The 20,085-nt window shown below is 57.2% G+C and overlaps 1 protein-coding gene across 12 annotated transcripts in view; it reads left to right on the forward strand.

Annotated features, from left to right (window-relative positions):
• The window catches only part of KLC1 (kinesin light chain 1), a 49,155-nt gene that overhangs the window by 12,354 nt on the left and 16,716 nt on the right, over window positions 1–20,085 (forward strand). For 6 of the 12 annotated variants that reach the window (XR_011471157.1, XM_070411930.1, XM_070411940.1 and 3 more), the window contains exons 2-13: window positions 6,240–6,501; window positions 8,551–8,781; window positions 11,094–11,172; window positions 11,619–11,844; window positions 12,370–12,457; window positions 12,961–13,062; window positions 14,926–15,099; window positions 15,205–15,304; window positions 16,447–16,496; window positions 16,569–16,636; window positions 17,681–17,789; window positions 19,729–19,890. Coding sequence is in view for 9 of the 12 variants with exons in the window: in XM_070411930.1 (XP_070268031.1) it covers window positions 6,241–6,501; window positions 8,551–8,781; window positions 11,094–11,172; window positions 11,619–11,844; window positions 12,370–12,457; window positions 12,961–13,062; window positions 14,926–15,099; window positions 15,205–15,304; window positions 16,447–16,496; window positions 16,569–16,636; window positions 17,681–17,789; window positions 19,729–19,890 (1,650 nt within the window). In the remaining 3 variants the exon portion in view is untranslated. The remainder of the gene's footprint in view (window positions 1–6,239; window positions 6,502–8,550; window positions 8,782–11,093; window positions 11,173–11,618; window positions 11,845–12,369; window positions 12,458–12,960; window positions 13,063–14,925; window positions 15,100–15,204; window positions 15,305–16,446; window positions 16,497–16,568; window positions 16,637–17,680; window positions 17,790–19,728; window positions 19,891–20,085) is intronic. The other 6 variants (XR_011471159.1, XM_070411981.1, XM_070411966.1 and 3 more) reach the window with 3 other exon arrangements.

Raw genomic sequence — 20,085 nt, forward strand, 5'->3', positions numbered from 1 at the left:
TCCACCGAGCCAAACCGGTCAGGGCAGACACCATCTTGTTGCTGTGTCCTCATGTGGCGGAAGGGGGAGGGAGGTCTATGGGGCCTTTTATTAAAAGAGCACCAATCCCACCCTAGCTGGTTTGGCTCAGTGGATAGAGTGTAGGCCTGCAGACGAAAGGGTTCTGGGTTCGATTCCAGTCAAGGGCACATGCCCAGGTTGTAGGCTCGGTCCCTAGAGGGGGGCCTGTAGGAGGCAGGCGATCGATGATTCTCTTTCATGATTGATGTTCCTATCTCTCGCTTCCTCTCCCTTCCTCTCTGATATCAATTTTAAATATATACATATAAAAAAAGAGCGCTAATCCCATTCCTGAGGGCTCTGCTCATGACCTCCCGTAGGCCCACCTACCTCCTCACCCATCACCTTTGGCATCAGGTGTCATGCAGACCGTGGCCTGAGTGCTCACTTCCTGAATGAACTTGCGTGTTTTCTGCAGGCGCATTAGGCTCTTGCTTTTCCACGCCCCCCCGAAGGGCAGGAGCGCCCGCCCAGTGCTCCCAGGGCCTGTGGTGGTGTGTAGGGGAGGCTGGCCCCCTGGCTGCAGGGCTTCCCACTGTGCAGCTCGGTGTCTCTTGGAAAAGCATCTCAGATGCCGTGGGCCGTCTTGCTTCCTTTCTCTCTGCTTCCCTTTGCTGTGTCCGCAGGAAGTACATGGCCTAGTCAAGAGCGGTCAGAAGAGCATGTTTCTTTCTTGGCTGTCTTCTCTCTGTGCATCCACATTCCTTTCTTGAAAAATTGATACGTAAGGGCCCTGGCCAGGTTGCTCAGTGGTTAGAGCGTCGTCCCAATGCGCCAAGGGTACAGGTTTGATCCCTGGTCTGGGCACATACAAGAATCAACCAATGATGCATAAATAAGTGGAACACCAAATCGCCCTCCCCTCTCTCCTCCCTTCCTCTGTCTCTCTTTAGAAATCAGTGAAATAAAGAAGTTGATCTATAAGGCATACAGCATGATGAAGGGGCCCAGGTGATGCTCTTGCCTTTGCTCTCTTTTTGTTAATTTTTGAGAGGGGGACGGTTATGGTAAATAAAATTTGTCAGGTGGTGGAAGATCGTCTCGCCTGCTAATAGTACAGTGTTTGATTGTGTGAGGGTGCGCTTGCGCGCTATCAGGTGCGGAGATGGGACGCGAGGTCATCCCATGACGGTGACACGGTAACCCGTGAGACAGAAATTCAGTCTCTGTGACCCAGAGGAGTCTAAGGCGGGCCGCGCCGCGAGAGCCTGGCGGTTCTGCTCTAAGCTTCGCCGGTCCGTGTTCCGCGTGTGCAGCGTTCCTGTTCTCCTCTCGGCGTTAGGTTGGTCTGTCGTTACTGTGCGGAGGTGGCAGATCTTCCTGTCTGTGAGGTTGGAAGAGGTTCCGCTGCCTGCCCTCCGACAGCCCGCTTAGGTGTTATTCTGTTTTCTGGTTGGTGAGCTCTGAGAGGCACAGGCGTGTGTGCCGTGCGCACGGGCGCGGTGTGGTCACTGCCAGATGCACCAGCAGGGCGGCGAGAGCGTAGATTCTGTTCCTCTTCTGCCCGAGCCCCCCCACTGTCAGCTCTGCCCTCACGGTTACAATGGGAGCTGAGTCACCGCCACAGATGCTGTGTTCTTATAAAACACTATGTAAAGGGTGTCCCAAAATTCACGCAAGAAGTAATTTCGATAGAAAACATAGGTTTATAATTAAAAATTGTAAATTTTTTATTGATTCATAAAGTATACAGTATAGGGTTACGTATGGAATAGCATATCAGGTAAATGGCCTCCACGGCTTTGCTGGCACATACGCATGATCTGGGCGGCCAATTCTGATCACCAAAACGGGAAATTACACGACCAGGAAATGACTCACGCAGTAATTGAATTGTTTCTCGGGCTGTATGGCATGTGGCACCGTCTTGTTGAAACCACATGTCGTCCACATCCATATCTTGCAATTTAGGCACAAAAAACTGGATTATCATGTCGCGATAGCGAGCACCATTAACTGTTATTGCCTGAGCAGCCGCATTTTCGAAGAAGAATGGTCCGATGATGCCTCCAGCCCAAAATCCGCACCAAATAGTGACACGTTGTGGATGCATTTGTTTCTCAACAATCACTCGTGGATTTTCTGAGCCCCAAATGCGACAATTTTGTCGATTAACCAAGCCATCAAGATGAAAATGAGCCTCATCGAAATTCAGCCACATTTATGCAAAACGGTCATGGAAAATTTCAACAAAAGAGTGCGTATGTGCCCGCAAAGCCGTGGAGGCCATTTGCCCGATATGCTATTCCAGCCGTGGGCAAACTACGGCCCGCGGGCCAGATCCGGCCCATTTGAAATGAATAAAACTAAGAAAAAAAAGACCGTACCCTTTTATGTGATGATGTTTACTTTGAATTTATATTAGTTCACACAAACACTCCATCCATGCTTTTGTTCCGGCCCTCCGGTCCAGTTTAAGAACCCTTTGTGGCCCTCGAGTCAAAAAGTTTGCCCACCCCTGTGCTATTCCATACATAACCCTATACTGTATACTTTATGAATCAATAAAAAATTTACAATTTTTAATTACAAACCTGTGTTTTCTATCAAAATTACTTCTTGCGTGAATTTTGGGACACCCTTTATATGGAAGTGATGTGAATTCTTAACATATACTGCATATATACTGTCTGGTTTGTGTATTCGCTTTCGTTACGCCTCACCTGAGGCTTTTTCCGTTGATTTTAGAGGGGGAGAGACATCGTTTGGTTGTCTCCCACACGTGCCCGATGGGGCCAGGGAGCCAACCTGCAACCCAGGTGCCTGCCCTTGACCGGGATTGAACCCACAGCCCTCGTGCTCCGGCCAGGCTCTAACCGCTGATCCACACTGGTCTGGACTCTGGTTTTGTTCTTTACAGGTTATACATGTGCTTTTTTATGTACTTTGTGTGTAGATTTAAAAAATACTTTTTATTTTAGAATAGTTTTTTAAATCCTCACCTGAGGATATGTTCTTATTGATTTTTAGAGAGAGAGCAAGCGGGGGGAGAGAGAAACATTGAACCAATTGTCTTGGAAAGTAGTGAGTCCTGTGTTACAGGAAGTGTGTCTGCACACCTTGAGCAGCCATTATCAGGAAGGTTCCAGATTGCTTAGCTCCCTGGCCGGAGGCTGTGCTGACCGACCGCTGAGTGACTGCTGAGCGCTTCCCGCTGGTCTCCATGCTCCCGTCAGCCGGGGAGGAGGTGTGTTAGCCACCGAGACCCCAGGAGGCCTCCCCACTCCATGGCGGATGGTGGTGCCGGGCGCTGCACCGGCTCACTCAGGTCCAGAGCCCACACAGCACCTGCCACCTCATTCTCACGAACGGAGTGTCCCCCCCCTCGCGGTTGGGTTCCCGTTACTTTTCCTTTAAGGGGAAGTAACAGAAAACTGCCTTCAGCGGCTCTTTGAGTGTGCGGTCGGTAACATTTCTGTGTGACTGGTCTCCTCTCAGCTCCCAGCCTGGCCAGCCCGTCGGGACCTGCAGTGGGTTTCTGGGAACTCACCTGCCTGATGAGGCAGCCTGCCAGCGATCGTCTTTCTCCTTTTCCTTCCACTCTTCCTTCTGCACACAGGGCCGCCTGTTATGGTTTTCCTTTGCTATTTAAACCCTCCGCCCCCTGCCTCCTCTCACATAAACAGAACTGCCCCCTCCCCTTCTTCTCAGCCGCCATGTGACCCTATGAGGATGCACTGGCCGTCTTCACAGCTGGGCAGGATTCACTCTGACGAAGGTGTCACTTCTGCCCATTCGCGTCCGCGAGCTTTTCTTTTCCAGACCGAAGCCGCCCCTGCCCATGTCCTGGGTTTGCCTTGTTGAAAGATGGCCGGGTGTTGGCCTCCTCAGGAGAGGAAGGGCCTCACCTGGCTGAGCCTGGGAGGAGGTACCTGTGTCTCTGATGGATGGCACCTGACCTTGCTGAGCGTGGCCGCCCTCCACCCTCACCCCAGAGGGCAGGTGCCCTGGGACCTCCCTCCCCTCCTCCTCTAGTCCTGTCCTGTGCCAGCTCACCCCTCTCCAGATGTGGGCGCTTCCCACCTCCCCCTCGGCCCCCGTTGTCCCCTCGGTTGGCATCCATCCCCTCTGCAGTGGGAGAGTCCGCTGCCCCCGCCCCATGCTCCACCAGGAGGTCTGTCACTGTGCCTTTAGCTCTCGGTGTGCGTGGTATCAGCTGCCCTCTGCGCCCGCATGTCCCTGAGGCCGCCCTGGTCAGGGCACACCTCGAAAGCCCTGTTCTGCGAGTTTGGGAAAGGAAGACTGAAGGTGCGTCACTTGGGAATTGTGCTGAGAAGTTCGCAGCCAGAGCTGGGGAGGTGCCCGTTTCGTTTCCTCCTTCCTTTGGGGATCCACTGAGTCCTATTCACTGGACGCTGGTCCTCCGTCGGCCGGCGCGTGTGCACTTAGCAGTGACTGTCACAGTCCGAGAGGGTCGCACAGGACAGGACACACGAGGCCCTGCTCTCCTAGAGCCAGCAGTGCCCTGGAGAGCCGTGAGCTCAGTAAAGGCGTCCCAAACGGCCCTGTCTTTTAAAAAGATGACTGATTTGAGAGAGAGAGAGAGAGAGAGAGAGGAAGAGAGAGAGAGGGGGAGGGGGAGAAGGAAAGGAGAGAAACATGGACGCATTTCACCCGTCTGTGCAGTCCTTGGTGACCTTGGATGTGCCCTGACAGGGTCGAGTCCGCAGCCTTGGCCTATCACTGGGGTGGGCAAGCTTTTTGACTCGAGGGCCACAGTGGGTTCTTAAACTGGACCGGAGGGCCGGAACAAAGGCATGGATGGAGTGTTTGTGTGAACTAATATAAATTCAAAGTAAACATCATTCCATAAAAGGGTACGGTCTCTTTTTTTTTTAGTTTTATTCATTTCAAATGGGCCGGATCCGGCCCGTGGGCCGTAGTTTGCCCACAGCTGGCCTATCAGGATGACTCTAACCGCGGAGCCGCCTGCAGTAGAGCTTGAGTCTCGGTGGTGAGACTGGGCGGGAACCTGCGGCTCAGGTGCCGGGGTTCTGAGGAAGCCACCCCACGGGCATCCGACCTCAGCTCGTCCCTCCCCTCCCCTCTCCTCTCCTGGCAGCTTCCTTCTCCCCACTGCATGCTGGCAGCTCCCGGGCACAGGGCAGGGGCGTGGCCGCTGGGCTGACACTGTCTCAGGGCCCTTCCCCTCCCTGTCTTCACACCTGTTCCTGCGCCCGGGGCTGCTCTACCCCAGGGGACATGCTGGGCCCCTGGGCTCCTGAGTCTTTTTGTTTTTAAATATATTTTTTTATTGATTTTTTACAGAGAGGAAGGGAGAGAGATAGAGAGTTAGAAACATCGATGAGAGAGAAACATCGATCAGCTGCCTCCTGCACACCTCCTACTGGGGATGTGCCCGCAACTCAGATACATGCCCTTGACCGGAATCGAACCCGGGACCCTTCAGTCCGCAGGCCGACGCTCTATCCACTGAGCCAAACCGGTTCGGCAGTCTTTTTGTTTTTAAAAAAATTGATTTTAGAGAGAGAGGAAGGAAGAGAGAGAGAAACATCGATGTGAGAGAGAAACATTGATCGGTTGTCTCCCGCATGCACCCCATAACCTGGGGGCTGAACCCATAACCTGGGCATGTGCCCTGACTGGGAATTGAACCAGCAAACTCCGGTGCATGGGCTGACACCCTGCCAACTGAGCCAGGCGGCAGGGCCTCCTGCGTCTGCAGCGCTGCTCCCCTCAGGCCATCAGCCCGCCTGGGCTCCGCCGCTCGGGCCTCCCCTCCTCCCAGTGCTCCGTGCTCCTCTGCTGGCGCCTTCCCCAGCCTGACCACCTCTCGGGGCACCTGCTCAGCAAGCCAGAGAACTGACTTCCCTCCCGCATTTCATTCAGGAGAAATAAGACTCGCAGACACTCAGAACATTTTGTTCACGGAGGCTGTGTGTTTTGGAAATGCCGTTTGGATGTTTTGTTGCTTGTAATCTTTGGCATTCGTTTCTGTTGCTGCCATTCTTTCCATTAAAAAATCAGTCACAAGCCAGGAAAGTAATTAAATTGGTCTGCAAAGGGAAAAGAGAACCAGTATAGAATATTAAACCAAATACACATACTTGGTATTTGCCTGCAAAAACATTAACTTACAGTCTTCACACAAGGACCTCCTTAGAGACTGACGCCCGTCAGGCCTCGGCGAGGTGCCTGATCCCTGTCTTTCCCCCCAGAATGTATGACAACATGTCCACCATGGTGTGCGTGAAGGAAGACAGGCTGGAGAAGCTCACGCAGGACGAGATTGTCTCCAAGACCAAGCAGGTGATTCAGGGGCTGGAGGCTCTGAAGAACGAGCACAACTCCATCCTACAGAGTTTACTCGAGACACTGAAGTGTCTGAAGAAAGATGATGAGAGTAACCTGGTGGAGGAGAAGTCCAACATGATCCGGAAGTCCCTGGAGATGCTGGAGCTGGGCCTGAGCGAGGCGCAGGTAGGAGCCAGGGCTGCGGCCTGGAGAGCCGGGCGGGCGGGTCCATGGCGCCCCACGAACCAGAATGCAGAGCCCTATAGAGCAGCGGTTCTCAACCTGTGGGTCGCGGCCCTTATGGCGGTCGAACGACCCTTTCACAGGGGTCGCCTAAGACCATCCTGCATCTCAGATATTTACATGACGATTCATAACAGTAGCAACATGACAGTTATGAAGTAGCAACGAAAATAATTTTATGGTTGGGTCACAACAGGAGGAACTGTATTTAAAAGGCCAGAAGGTTGAGAACCACTGCTATAGATTAACAGGGTTGTGCATGTTAGATACATGACGGTTGATTGGGGCGCATCTGAACTTTAAAAAGCAGGGCCAACACGTGTCCTTTAGGCCTGGATTTGGCTGCACACATCAGAAAACAAAAACGGTGGCTCACATCTCAGGGGCTGTGAACCAAGCCCCAGGGTGGCTGTCCCAGTCAGGGTCTGCGGCTGCCCCGGCACCAGGGACCCAGGCCCTGCCGTCCTGCTCCCGGCAGCCTGTCTCCCGGACTAGGACAGCTCCGCTGCAGCCCCGGGGCCCCGCTCTAGCCCCGGGAGGGCAGGACGGGCACTGCCTCCTGCTTCCTAGAGCAGAGCGCTCTGCTCCCACCTTGCTGCAGGACACTCCGTGGCCACGCCGTGTGGGGGAGATGGGAGTGCATCTTGCCCTGACAGTGCCCGGCTCTGAGCAGGAAGGAGGGAGCGTGGCTGTCCGCCGGCAGCTATGGCCTCTGCGGCACCCAGGCAGGGTTGTGTACATCTGACAGACCTTCGTTTCTGTCGTGCCAGCATAGACGGGAGACGTGGGGCATGCGGTGCCCCTTGCCCCATAGCTTTTGGCTTTGCCAACGTATTTCAGGTAAAATTAGGTACTTAGCTTTCTTCTTTTTAAAAATATATATTTTTTGTTGATTTTTTATAGAGCGGAAGGGAGAGGGTTAGAGAGTTAGAAACATCGATGAGAGAGAAACATCGATCAGCTGCCTCCTGCACACTCCCTACTGGGGATGTGCCCGCAACCAAGGTACATGCCCTTGACCGGAATCAAACCTGGGACCCTTCAGTCCGCAGGCCGACGCTCTATCCACTGAGCCAAACCGGTCAGGGCCTTAGCTTTCTTCTTGTTGGTGTGAGCCCACTACACAGGCCTCCCTCCACACCTGTGCCCACCTCGCCCTCGCGGAGGCCTCCTCCTGACCCTGCTCCGCACCAGAGAAAGACCTTGAACTTGTTTAGTTACTGCAAAGCTACTGTGTTGCCAGTTCTGTTGTTGAAAAGTGATGTGAACATGAGCTTCCTTTTTAGTTTGGCAGATGTTGGGGTTAGAAAGGAAGAAAAAGCCCGCTTCTGGAGTTTCAGCTCTCACATGAGCAGGAAAAGAAGAGGGCAGGGCAGGGGGCAGGTCTACAGACCGAGGCCACTTCCCAGCTTTCTCTTGGGCTCCATTCCCAGGAGCGCACAGCTGCTCAGTCCCCGACGCTGCTCAGGGCCCGCAGGCACAGTCCTGGGCAGCCCCTCGCTAGGACAGACTCTGTGATGGGAGCGCCAGCGCCTCTGACCCGTGATGCCAGCGGCAAAGATGCCTTCCCTTCCCTTGGCACCTGGAAGATCTGCCTGCCCTCCCTTCCCCCCGCTCCCGGAGTGACCACACTGCACACTTTTGCGTGCAGGCACACGCAGTGTCACGTCGGGGGCACGGCGGTGAGAAATTGCGTTGGAGCTGTCTGGATGGAAAGTAAAAAATGCATTTTTATCAGAAGAGTAGCGGTGTGTGCGTTGCTCGTCCACTGGAGAAGCTCTCAGACAAAACACACGTCTATTTTCTGTAGATGCCCTGGGCATGTGCTACTCCTGTGGTGTCCCGTGTGTGGCCTGTGACCGAGGTGGACACGGGAGTCATGGCACGGTGCACCTCGTGCTTGGGGAACGAGCTGCAGGCGGAAGCCACAGCACGGGGCCTGGGTGGAGGGAGGCGGGCCGGGACCGCTGCCGCAGCCCGTGCCGTCTGCAGGTGATGATGGCCCTGTCCAACCACCTGAACGCTGTAGAGTCGGAGAAGCAGAAGCTGCGTGCGCAGGTGCGCCGCCTGTGCCAGGAGAACCAGTGGCTGCGGGACGAGCTGGCCAACACGCAGCAGAAGCTGCAGAAGAGCGAGCAGTCTGTGGCACAGCTGGAGGAGGAGAAGAAGCATCTGGAATTCATGAACCAGCTGAAGAAATACGACGACGACATCTCTCCGTCGGTGAGTGGTTCTGTGGGAGCGCGGTGCTGGCCGTCCCGCAGGACGTGGGCGGGGCTTCCGCACCCGGGGCCAGGGTCTCCCCTCCAGGGAGGCACTGAGCAAGATCGAGGGTTGCAGTCCTGGGACTGAGTCCCTGGGCAAGTCATAGACATTCCCGTTTTTTTTAATTTTTAATTTTGTTATTGAACAACTTTTTAGGTTTTGTGGGTTTTTTTGAGAGAGAGAGGAAGGGAGAGAGAGAGAAACATTGATGTGAGAGCAAAACATTGATCACCCACTTCCCACATGCCCCCTACCAGGGATCCAGCCCGCACCCTGGGCATGTGCCCTGACCAGGAATTGAACCAGCAACCCTTTGGTGCACGGGACGACACCTAACCAACAGCCACTCTGGCCAGGGCCTTTTTCTTTTAATTCTCACCCAAGGATATGTTTTTCATTGATTCTGGGGCGGGTGAAGAAGGGAGAGAGGGAGAGAGAAAGATTGATCTTTTGCCTCACATGTGCGCCCTGACTGGGGATTGAACCCACAACCTGGGTGTGTGCCTTAACCAGGAATCAAACCCACGACCCTGACCCTTCAGTGCAAAGGATGATGCTCCAACCACTGGACCACCCGGCCAGGGCCATTGAAGTTCTCTTTGCCGTATTCTTTTCTTGTGTGTTTTTTAGAAGAAGGGTCAGAAAATGTAAAATATGGTAACTATCAGGTCCACGGCAGAGAGGCAGCATTACCTGTGACGGGTCTGCCCAGCTGGGCTCTGGCGCCCTGACCCACGGCGGTCTGGCGTCCATGCCTGTCAGGCGCTAGACTCTCTAGGTCCACAGCCACCGTCCAATCCTGACCCAGAGTCGGGGCTGACTGTGGTGGATGATGCCGTGGGCCTGCCTTTCTCTGCGGAGCCTGCCCCGCCCCAGGACACCTGCTCTCTGCTGCCTTCTCCTGCCTCCCTCGGGGCCCTGCCAGCTCACTTGTGGTTTCTGGAATGTTATGGTTCTCCAAGGATCTCAGTTCCCCCCTTTCTGTCTTTGGATGTTGATCCCAGTCTTGATTATTTTTCATCCAGTGTTATTTCTGATTCGGTTAACTTAAAAACAACAATACCTTTTAAATGTTAGATTTACACAAGAGGTGAGAAGATAGAAAAGCATCCCCATCTGCCCTTACCCAGCCGCACATCCCTGCAGTGCGTGTCGCAGTGCACGCAGCGCCGTAACAGTGCTGCAGGCTTGTGGGTTAAAGAAACAGACCTCGGCCGCAGTTCAGGGGGCAAAGCTGAGACACACCGGCTGCAGGTTCTTCCCTGCACGCAGCCCGTGTTCCCTGTCCCAGTCCGTCCCTCCTGCCCAGGCCCATCCTGAGTCTGCCCTGCATTTGAGCGCCCACTGTTATTTTATCTCATTATTTGTTACTTTTTTGAGCTCCCATTTTCCATTGCCCGCCTGGTGCCGGGCCTGTTCACTACATAATCTGTGACCAGTGCATCCCACACGTGTGTCTTCAGTCTGAGCCCTCGTCCTGAGCAAACAGACATGACCCTGTGTCAGCTTGGGCTGCCGCACAAAACACCACCGACAGGTGGCTCGGACCACAGACACGTCTCCCGCCCTGGTGGCTGGAGCCCGAGACCGGGCACCCGCAGGGCTAGTGTCTGGGGAGGACTCTCTTCCTGGCTTGCAGATGGTGACCTGCTCGCTGGGTCCTCACAGGGTGGGGTAGGGGCGAGAGAGAACACGCTCCAGTGTCTCCACTTATTCGGGCAGGAACCCCACCACGAGGGCGTCCCTCACACTGAGTCATATGCAGCTGGAGGCAGCCCAGTGCCCCAGGCCTGCGTGGACTCACCCAGGTCTGCGTGTGCAGCCATGCGGCGCTTCACGTTCCCACGTGTGTGGTTTTCGAGTGGGTTTATTTCCAATGAGGGCTTCCCTGCTCTGTTTGAACTTCCTCAGAACCCAGACAGATTGTGGATAATCCTGTGTTTGATCTTAAAAATGGACCATCTTTTCTAAAGTTTTTAAAAAATATATATTTTTATTGATTTAAGAGAAGAATGGAGAGGGAGAGAGAGAGAGAGACATCAATGATGAGAATCATGGATCGGCTGCCTCCTGCATGCCCCACACTGGGAATCGAGCCTGCAACCCAGGCATGTGCCCTGACCAGGAATCGAACTGTGACCTCCTGGTTCATAGGTCGATGCTCAACCACTGAGCCACGCTGGCCAGGCTCTAAGGTTTTTTAATTAAAAAGGTTATAGCAGAGGTTTTATAGCCCTTGCAAGCTAAGATAGTTCTGGGTTGGTTTCCAGGAGGACAAAGACACCGATTCCACCAAAGAACCTCTGGATGACCTTTTCCCGAACGACGACGATGACCCCGGTCAAGGAAGTACGTGGGCGGGCTGGCTGCCGCGTGCAGCAGAGGGAGGTGGTCTGTGCGTGGGACGCGATTGCGGTGACTGGCGGGCATCTGGGTGGCGCAGCGCCTCGCAGGAGTGCGTGCACGCTCGGACCCGCGTTTCCCCAGAGTTTCAGGGTTTGCGTGTTGGGGTGTAGCGGCGTTACGCCAGCCGCTCGGCATGGGCCAGGCACAGCAGTTCGGAGTGGGAAAGGCAGGGCTGTCTGCCTGGGCCGAGGGCATCTCGTTGTGGGGTGTGTGTGTGTGTTTTGGGGGTTGTGTCACCCGGGAGGGTGCTGCTGTTACCAGCCTGCCCAGGGGGTGTGGGACAGGTTTCCGTGGTGGGGGGCCACGTGCTGAAACGGGGCCCAGGCTGGAGGGGAGTTTAACCGGGACGCCCGGGGACCCTGTGCCACTGACGCGGACCCTCTCTGCAGTCCAGCAGCAGCACAGCAGCGCCGCGGCGGCCGCGCAGCAGGGCGGCTATGAGATCCCCGCGCGCCTGCGCACCCTGCACAACCTGGTCATCCAGTACGCCTCGCAGGGGCGCTACGAGGTGGCCGTGCCCCTGTGCAAGCAGGCCCTGGAGGACCTGGAGAAGACCTCCGGCCACGACCACCCGGACGTGGCCACCATGCTCAACATCCTGGCCCTGGTGTACAGGCTAGTACTTCCTCCGTCCTCCATTTCTCCAGCGGTTTGGTTCCAGTTCAACAAACCTTTTGTTTAATGATTTCAGAGAGAGGGATAGAAACATCCATGATGAGAGAGAATTACTGACTGGCTGCCTCCTGCATGCCCCCTACTGGGGATCGAGCCCACAAACCAGGCATGTGCCCCTGACCGGGAATCGAACCGGAGACCTCCTGGTTCCTGGGTCAACGCTCAACCACTGAGCCACACAGGCCGGTCTCAATAAACAGTTTTTGAGACCCAAGTATATGGGAGCCTTTGGGTTGGCTGTGAGGCCCTCGGGCTGAACACGTAGCTCTGTTCTCGGGAGTTCAGCTTCCAGCTCTGCTAAACGGGCCGGGGACAGAGGCTGGTGTCCAGAGCCTTAGCTTCTCGGAGCCTCCGCTCCTCATCTCGCAAATGGGGCAGTGACAGTCCCCGCTCAGAGGGCCAGGGAAGGGCAGGGGTGACACCTGGCCTGCTGGCAGACAGAATACTCCCAGTGCTTCATTTCAGAGACCAGAATAAGTACAAGGACGCCGCCAACCTGCTGAACGATGCCTTGGCCATCCGCGAGAAAACTCTGGGCAAAGACCACCCCGCGGTGAGTGGGTCTGATTCTCTCTCCTCATAGATGCTTGGTTTTCTCTGAGGTTTTCACCGACTCATTTTACTATTGAACCCACAGGGAAGGTAAGCGCTGCCTTCCGCTAGATGGCACAGGTAGGCCTCCCGCCGCCTCGCGCCAGCTCCCGCGGGGACTGGCACCAGCAAGGCCAGCGCACGCCTCGCCCCTCCCAAATGGAGCACGCGCTGTAGTTCTTGATCCGGAATCGAATCGCATGTCTTGTGAAATTCTGTCCTGCAGAACTGGGTCCTTTGTCAAAGTCTGCTCCCATTTGCACACAGGCTGTGGTGGGCTGTGTGGTTCCCAGTGAGATTTATTAAAAATCAAGATCCCGCGATGCTGATTGTGTAATCCTAGCACCTGTGGTGTTGCTCTGTGATCTCTGTCCGGTGAATTGCTCTCTTGCTTTTGATGGAACTCGGTCCCTGACCGCCCTGAGCGCGCCGGCCCCGCTCACCCTCTCGCCGCCCCTGTTGCAGGTGGCAGCAACTCTGAACAACCTCGCGGTGCTTTACGGCAAGAGAGGGAAGTACAAGGAGGCAGAGCCGCTGTGTAAAAGAGCCCTGGAGATTCGAGAAAAGGTGCGGCACCGTGTGGCGCGTTTTTTATGCGTTTATCTTACTTTTACTTATTTTGAATTAACTGTGTAGGGGTGGCCTTGTTAATAGGGTCACGTAGGTTTCAGGTGTGAGTTGGGGGCTTTTAGAGGACTTCCGGTTCACCTTTTGACAGGACCACTGTAGGTGGGCACTGACGGTTTACGAGAAGAAACTCGTTCCACACGGTGGGCCACCCTCAGCCGACGCAGCTGGCCCTGCGGTCGGGTGCGCAGGGGCGGGGCCAGGAGTGGCTGCTGAGGGAGGGCTTGCTCGGGACTGGACGTTCCCTGGGCAGCGAGCATGTGCCTGCCCGGAGGAGAGTAGCCACCAAATAGGCTTCTGCAGCTTTAAAAAGGGAACGTTCTTTCCAGTCTTAAGGATGGACTCAGCTGTAGATTAAGTCAGTGGACGTCTGCCCGCTGCTGCGTTTATGCTCATGACACTGAAGGGTGTAGCTTGTGCTTTGGGCCGCACTCAGCGGGCTGTGCTCAGGGTTAGAGACGCGGGCCAGCTGAGCCGGGGATGGCCCGGGAAGCTCAGCTGGTGCTTCTGTGGTTGCTTCCTGGGGAAGGGGAGACGAGCTGCTCTTCCTCACGTCCCCAGTGAGACGTCATCCTGCCGCCTGCCTGTCCGTCAACAACAGGCCCCGCCTTGCGGGATGTCCGTCAACAACAGGCCCCGCCTTGCGGGACGGGTTGGAACCGGGAGGACACAGGACGGAACGGGGCATTGAAGGCTCACACGTGCTGCCCTTTCAGTCACACACCTGGAAATGCTCATGGAGGGCGGGGCCTCTGCTTGGTGGGAGTGGGGGACTTAGCAGATCAGAAACACAGCCCCTTCCCCAGGGCACAGCCACGAGACTGAACTTGGGAATGCAGGGTTCTGTTCGCTGGCCTCTAGGTCAGAGCCGGGAGCATCTAGAGCGGGGCTCCTCCAGGGGCTGGGGGCATGGGGGACGGCTGCCCACCGACGGGAGTGTTGGAGCTGAGCCTTCAGTAACTGAGTGCAGAGTTCCAGCAGGGAGAGGAGGGAGTGTGGGAAGGCAGGGGGACACCGCGTGCCTCCTGGGGACGCCTAGGTGTAGGCACTGATTGAGAGAACGGATCGAATCGCTTGCTCCAGTGTGACTCCTCCAGCAGGGGTTGCATTGGGAAGAACTTGCATTCCTGGGGCCCGCACTTCAGTGGGTGAGAGTTGTAATAGAAGATCAGCTGGATAGATAAGGTAGCTTCAGGTAGTGATACTTGCAAAGAGAGAAAACGAGGTGATGTGCTTCTGAGCTAACTGGTGGGCCGGGCTGAGGTCTCCTTAAATTGGATAGAAGGAGTCCCATCCGCAGGGCCTGGAGAGCACCCTGGGTGAGCAGCTGGTGGGGGAGGAGTGTCGGCATCCAGGAGGGGCAGAGGCAGGGGGGGTCCTGCCGGTGGGGGTGGAAAGGTGAGGAAGTGCTTGGGGTGATTGCACGTGCAGGCGGGCTGGCTGGGCGGGAGACTGGGAGTTCCTTTGGAGGCTAAGTTTGGGCTGTTCCAGGACTTGGCAGTCATAGTAGCATTGGCTTTAGAAAAGCCAGTTTCCTCCTCAAAATGTGCATGACGTTCCCATCACGTAGGGTCGTTGTAAGATTTAAGGAAGCTAAAGCATGTAAAGGGAACCAGCCTCTCCCCCGCCCCCCAGGAGAGCCCCCCGCGTTCTGGCTGCGTCACTTCATCACAGGGCACGGAGCCCCACAGCACCGCAGCCTGGAGGGCGGCCTCCGGTGGACGCTCAGGAAGAGCTCACGTGGGGAGCGGACTGGCTGGTGGTGAGGCAGGCGGAGGTGCTGACACCGTGCTTTGTTCTCAGGTTTTGGGGAAGGACCACCCGGACGTGGCCAAGCAGTTGAATAACTTGGCTCTGCTGTGCCAGAACCAGGGCAAGTACGAGGAGGTGGAGTATTACTACCAGAGGGCCCTCGAGATCTACCAGACCAAGCTGGGGCCCGACGACCCCAACGTGGCCAAGACCAAGAACAACCTGGTAGGTGGGCCGGGGCGCGGGCAGCGGGGCGCTTCCTAGTGGCACTGTCCCGAGGAGCGCGCTCATTCGCGGGGGAGGATGCTGAGCACCTCATCTTCTTTCAAGGCCTCCTGCTACCTGAAGCAAGGGAAGTTCAAGCAAGCAGAGACCCTGTACAAAGAGATCCTCACGCGTGCGCATGAGCGGGAGTTTGGTTCTGTGGACGGTAAGGGTGCCCTCGTTTCTAAGCAGATGCTGCTGCAGGCTGCCCGGCAGTCCTGGTGCCAGCCCGCAGTTGGTACGCCCGCGTCGTCACAGCAGTTTCAAGATGCAGCTGACTTGAGTGTTAGAAATGATTTTCCAGACGGCACTCAGAGGAGGGGCGGGCACAGCTGGGTGCTCGTGGCACGTATGTTCATCTCTCAGTGACACGGTGGACACACGCGTGCTCACCCGGCATCTCTCACCTCCGTGGGGTGATGGCCACCTGCCTCAGCTTTTCACGCTGTCCTCTCCAGAGTCCACGCCTGTTTCAGGCACAGCCCAGAGGCACCAACTCTAGAAAACCTCCCTGGAGTCATTCATGCTTTCTAGAATGTTCTTACCATGCTGGCGGGGACCTGCCAAAGTGCACATTCTCCACCGGCCCAGGCCTGGCCGTCACACCCTCAGCATCGGAGGTGCTCAGGGCCCAGTTCTGGAGGGAAAGCTGTCAGGGTTCCAGTGGCTCAGGAGGCCTCGGGGACATGAGGCACTTGCTTCCCTTCGCTAGGCGTTCACTGATGTTTGGAAAGAGGACGGTTGCTGCTTGTTGTCGGACTCTTGTTTACTGCGAAGTTGTTCACATTTTAAAACTCCCGAGGGCTGTGTGCAGATTCCAGCGTTAAAAGTTTCATGATGGCCCTCGCTGGTGTGGCTCAGTGGGTAGAACATCAGCCTGCGGACTGAAGGGTCCTGGGTTCAGTTCTGGTCAAGGGCACATGCCCAGGTTGTGGGCTTAATTCCCAGTGGGGGGCGTGCAGGAGGCAGCCAATCAGTGAGTCTTTCTCTTTCTCCCTGTCTGAAATCAATAAAACATATATAAAAAAAGAAAAGTTTCCCGATGGGAACCCTCACGGGTGTCGGGTTTGCTGACGCCTCCCAGGTCTGGTACGTTTCCTCCCGCACCTTCTGTCCCCCGCGCCTCCTGCGAGCTCGTGTGGTCCTGTCCTCCAGCCTGTCCTCCGTGGGAACGGCGCCCGTCCAGGCGGGAGAAGTCACCCCAAGCAGGATCCTAGAACAGCAGGAGCCTTGCAGTCCCTGGAACGTGGCCCCTTCTCACGGGGCTCGGTCAGCCTCCGCTGACAGTGTGTTGTTTTTCTCCCTCAGACGAAAACAAGCCCATCTGGATGCACGCGGAGGAGAGAGAGGAGTGCAAAGTGAGTTCCGCCCCAGGGCCCCGCGGGCTCGGTGCTGCGGGGCTTCACTCACCACCTCCTCTTCTCCTTCAGGGGAAGCAGAAGGACGGGCCCGCGTTTGGAGAGTATGGCGGCTGGTACAAGGCCTGCAAGGTGGACAGGTGTGTCTGCTTCCCTGCAAACAACAGCTGTGGACGGGGCTGCTGGGCCTGACAGAGCCGCTGGCAGGGGTCACGAGTGGGCAGCGTTCTCACGGGTGTGGTTTCCTCGGGCTCCACCAAAACACCGTCACTTTGGGAGGAGGTGACCCGCCGTCCGGGTAACACAGCTCGGTGCACTCACGCTGCTCTGTCCAAGGCTGCCGACCACATGGCAGCAGGAGAGGGCCCAGGGGACACGGGAAGGCGGCCGCAGAGCAGGGGCCAGCAGCCCTGCAGGAGCCAGCACTCACAGACCCCTGCAGGGACGCCTCGTCTCGGAGACCCTAAGCCGTGGCCCCCTCTCCTCGCTGCCTTGGCCTCCGTGTCTGCAGAGGGCAGTGTGAGCACCCCGCACAGCCCTGTGAGCCGGTGCCTGTGCCTCCCACACCAGGCCTGCCGGCCGCTTCCCCCGACTGGAACCCCTGCTGCTCTCCTGTCTGCTCACAAACTCCTCCTCTAAGACTCAGTTTCCCAGTCATCTAGTTCGGGAAGTTTCTGACCCCTAGCCCGGTTCCCCGTGGCGCGGACAGATGTGCTGGGGGCGGGGGCTCTCCAACATGGGCGCAGCTGCTTCATGCGTCTCCTGACGGGCCGTCGCACCAAATGAACGGGCGTGGCTGGGCCTGGAAGGCTGCTGGGCACAGCGCCGAGCACACGTCCCTGCTGGCTCTGTGCTCCGTCACACGGCGCTCATCCCGGGGTGGTGAGGGGCGGCTCCCTCTGCCTCCCTCCGCACCCTCTCACTGCCTGATGATACGCTCGCTGCCGGGAAGCGTGGTGTCCCAGACAGCCCGCGGACTCTGGCGTTGGCCAAGGACCGAGCCGCCAGGCAGCTCTGGGAGGCGGGAGCTGGAGGGAGAAGAGCTGCTGGTCCCCTTACGTGGGAAACAAGGGCCATGGAGCCTGAGAGCCATTTCTCACCAACACCAGTCCTCAGATCCCGCGCTGGCCGTCGTGGCCGCTCGGAAGCGTGTTAACAGCTCAGCACCGTGTGCTCTCTTCCAGCCCGACCGTCACCACGACGTTAAAGAACCTCGGGGCGCTCTACAGGCGCCAGGGCAAGTTCGAAGCTGCAGAGACCCTGGAGGAAGCCGCCATGCGGTCACGCAAGCAGGTCGGTCAGCCCCTCTCTCTAACACGCGCCTTACTGAGATCTTGACTTAGAGGTAGAAAGTTCGTAATATGTTAATTTTATAAATAAGATGATATTATTTAAATACTGTACGTCTGACCCAGAAACACGAGTAGCAGAAGAGAACCCCGGTCGATCCAGTCCTCCAGAATTGGAAATGGGCGCCCAGAGCGGGGACAGCGTGTGCACACGTGTCTGGTGGGTCTAGTGCCCAGGGCGTGTGAAGACAAGGCCACGGCCATGGGGTGCAGAGTACCTGCTGGGCCTGCACGCACGTGAAAGGTGCCCATCTGTAGTCGTAGGGAACGCACTTTAAAGCCACACGCACTTCCTCACACCCAGCGGGATGGCTGCGATAAACAGAACGGGACAGTAACTGGCACCGCGTGTGCTGCTGGGCCGTGACCGGGGCCGCCACACAGACACCATCCGCGTGAGCCAGAAGCCCCCTCTTGGCGCACACGGCAGCTGAACGCAGGCCGGCGGCCCAGGTGCCGCAGGTCCTTGTCGGTAGGTCCGCTCTGGAGCGCTGTGGGCGCGAAGCAGCAGGGCCTCCGGGGAGGACGCAGCGCTGGGTCCTGTGAGCCTCTGGCCGCGCTCGCAGCCGCTGACCTGCCAAAGCCGTGTCCCGTGTGCTTTCTGTTCACAGACACCTACGTGGGTGGATTGGTGATGCGTTAGCACCAGTACAGGGCCCAGCACCGGCTCAGGCCCGCGGGAGGCCCACCTGCACAGGCGTCGCTCGTCTGTGTGAGGCACACCAGCCTCATGCACTTAGGGACCTGGGCGCGCCGCAGCGTGGGGCGGGGCTGTTCAGGCAGCGAGCGTCCAGCAAATGGACAAAATGCGGAGAACGTGGACTGAGTAGCGGACGGGCCGTGCACACCGGGTGGCAGGTGCCTGCGAGAGCACGGGTGTGGGTTTGGGGTTACAGGTGCGTTCTGGCAAGCGGGTGAGTGCACAAGCCCACAGTGTGGCCTCTCATGCCGCTGGACTGTCCCGTCGTCTAGGCCTAGAGACACCACATCCACGGGGGTGTCGCACGAGGTTCTCAGCAGTAAAGAGGTAGGAGGACTGAGGCGCTTTCCTTCACCAACCGAGAGTAGTGATGCCCCACACAACTCACACAGGAAGTGCAGGGCACGCAGGCCAGTTTCCTGGGTGAGGAGCACGTGTAGTGGCCGTGGTCGGGCCTGGCCTCCCGAGGAGGAGGGCCCATCGGATCGGCACAGGTGAACGCTCCACGAGCCGCTGGGTGAACCCATGCGGAACCAGAGGCATGTTGCCCACAGTCATCGGGCCCGGACGCGCACAGGAAGCCCTGTTGTGTGTTAACCCGCCACATGCTATTACAGACGTGTGTGAGGAGTGCCTGCTGCTCAGCCCTTCACAGACGGAGCGTCTGCTCTGGACGTGCCTTTGTAGTTAGTGGCTGGTCTTCAGTGTCACACTGAGAGCACAGTCATCTGTGAGTTTCCAGCAGGTGCTGCCTGGGAGGCGTGCACGCCAGGGAGTTAGTGGTGACGCTAGACACGGCATTCCTATCCCACCACCACACTTCCGAACAGGAGCAGGGGAGGGCTCCAGCCAGGACCCGCCCGCCCGTCACCATCACCGCCTTGTCCTTGGGCGTGCCTCCCGTGCCTCCCCTCCCCGCCCACCATCGGGCCTGTTGTGAAGCCGTCCCAGTGAGTGCACCAGGGCCCTTCCTGCCGGACCCCAGCCAGCGCCACTCGCTGGCTCAGTCTGTGACTTGATGGGAGGTGAACGGGCTCAAGGAAGGCACCCCTGCAGGGCATGTCCCCAGGACACGGTGGTCATTCCCTGTGGTTCAGAGCCTGTGTTTTCTAGTGACGTTTCTGTTTGGAAAACCCTAATCAGCTTACGTGCTAACAGGTGAACCCTCCCGCCTGACTCGCAGGGTCTTGACAATGTTCACAAACAGAGAGTGGCCGAGGTGCTGGGCGACCCCGAGGGCTCGGAGAAGCGCCGGAGCCGGGAGAGCCTGACCGTGGACACGGTCAAGTACGAGAGCGGCCCTGACGGAGGGGAGGAAGTGAGTATGGGCGTAGAGTGGAGCGGGGTAAGTACAGCGCGCGGCCCCGCCCCCGCAGCCCTTCTTCTGTAGACTCTGCTTCCCTCCACTCCAGCTGCAGCTCCGCTTCTGTAAGTCCCGTCTCCTGCTCACCCTGAGCCTCTGCCTCCTGGAAGTGGCCGTTTTCTCTCCATGAAAGCTGTTGGCCTAGCTTCCAGCACCTAAATGCTGATTGAGTGTCCT

Source organism: Myotis yumanensis, unplaced genomic scaffold, assembly GCF_028538775.1.
Source record: "Myotis yumanensis isolate MYYU_CA2020_CCGP unplaced genomic scaffold, mMyoYum1.0.hap1 SCAF_1, whole genome shotgun sequence".
Classification (NCBI taxonomy): domain Eukaryota; kingdom Metazoa; phylum Chordata; class Mammalia; order Chiroptera; family Vespertilionidae; genus Myotis; species Myotis yumanensis.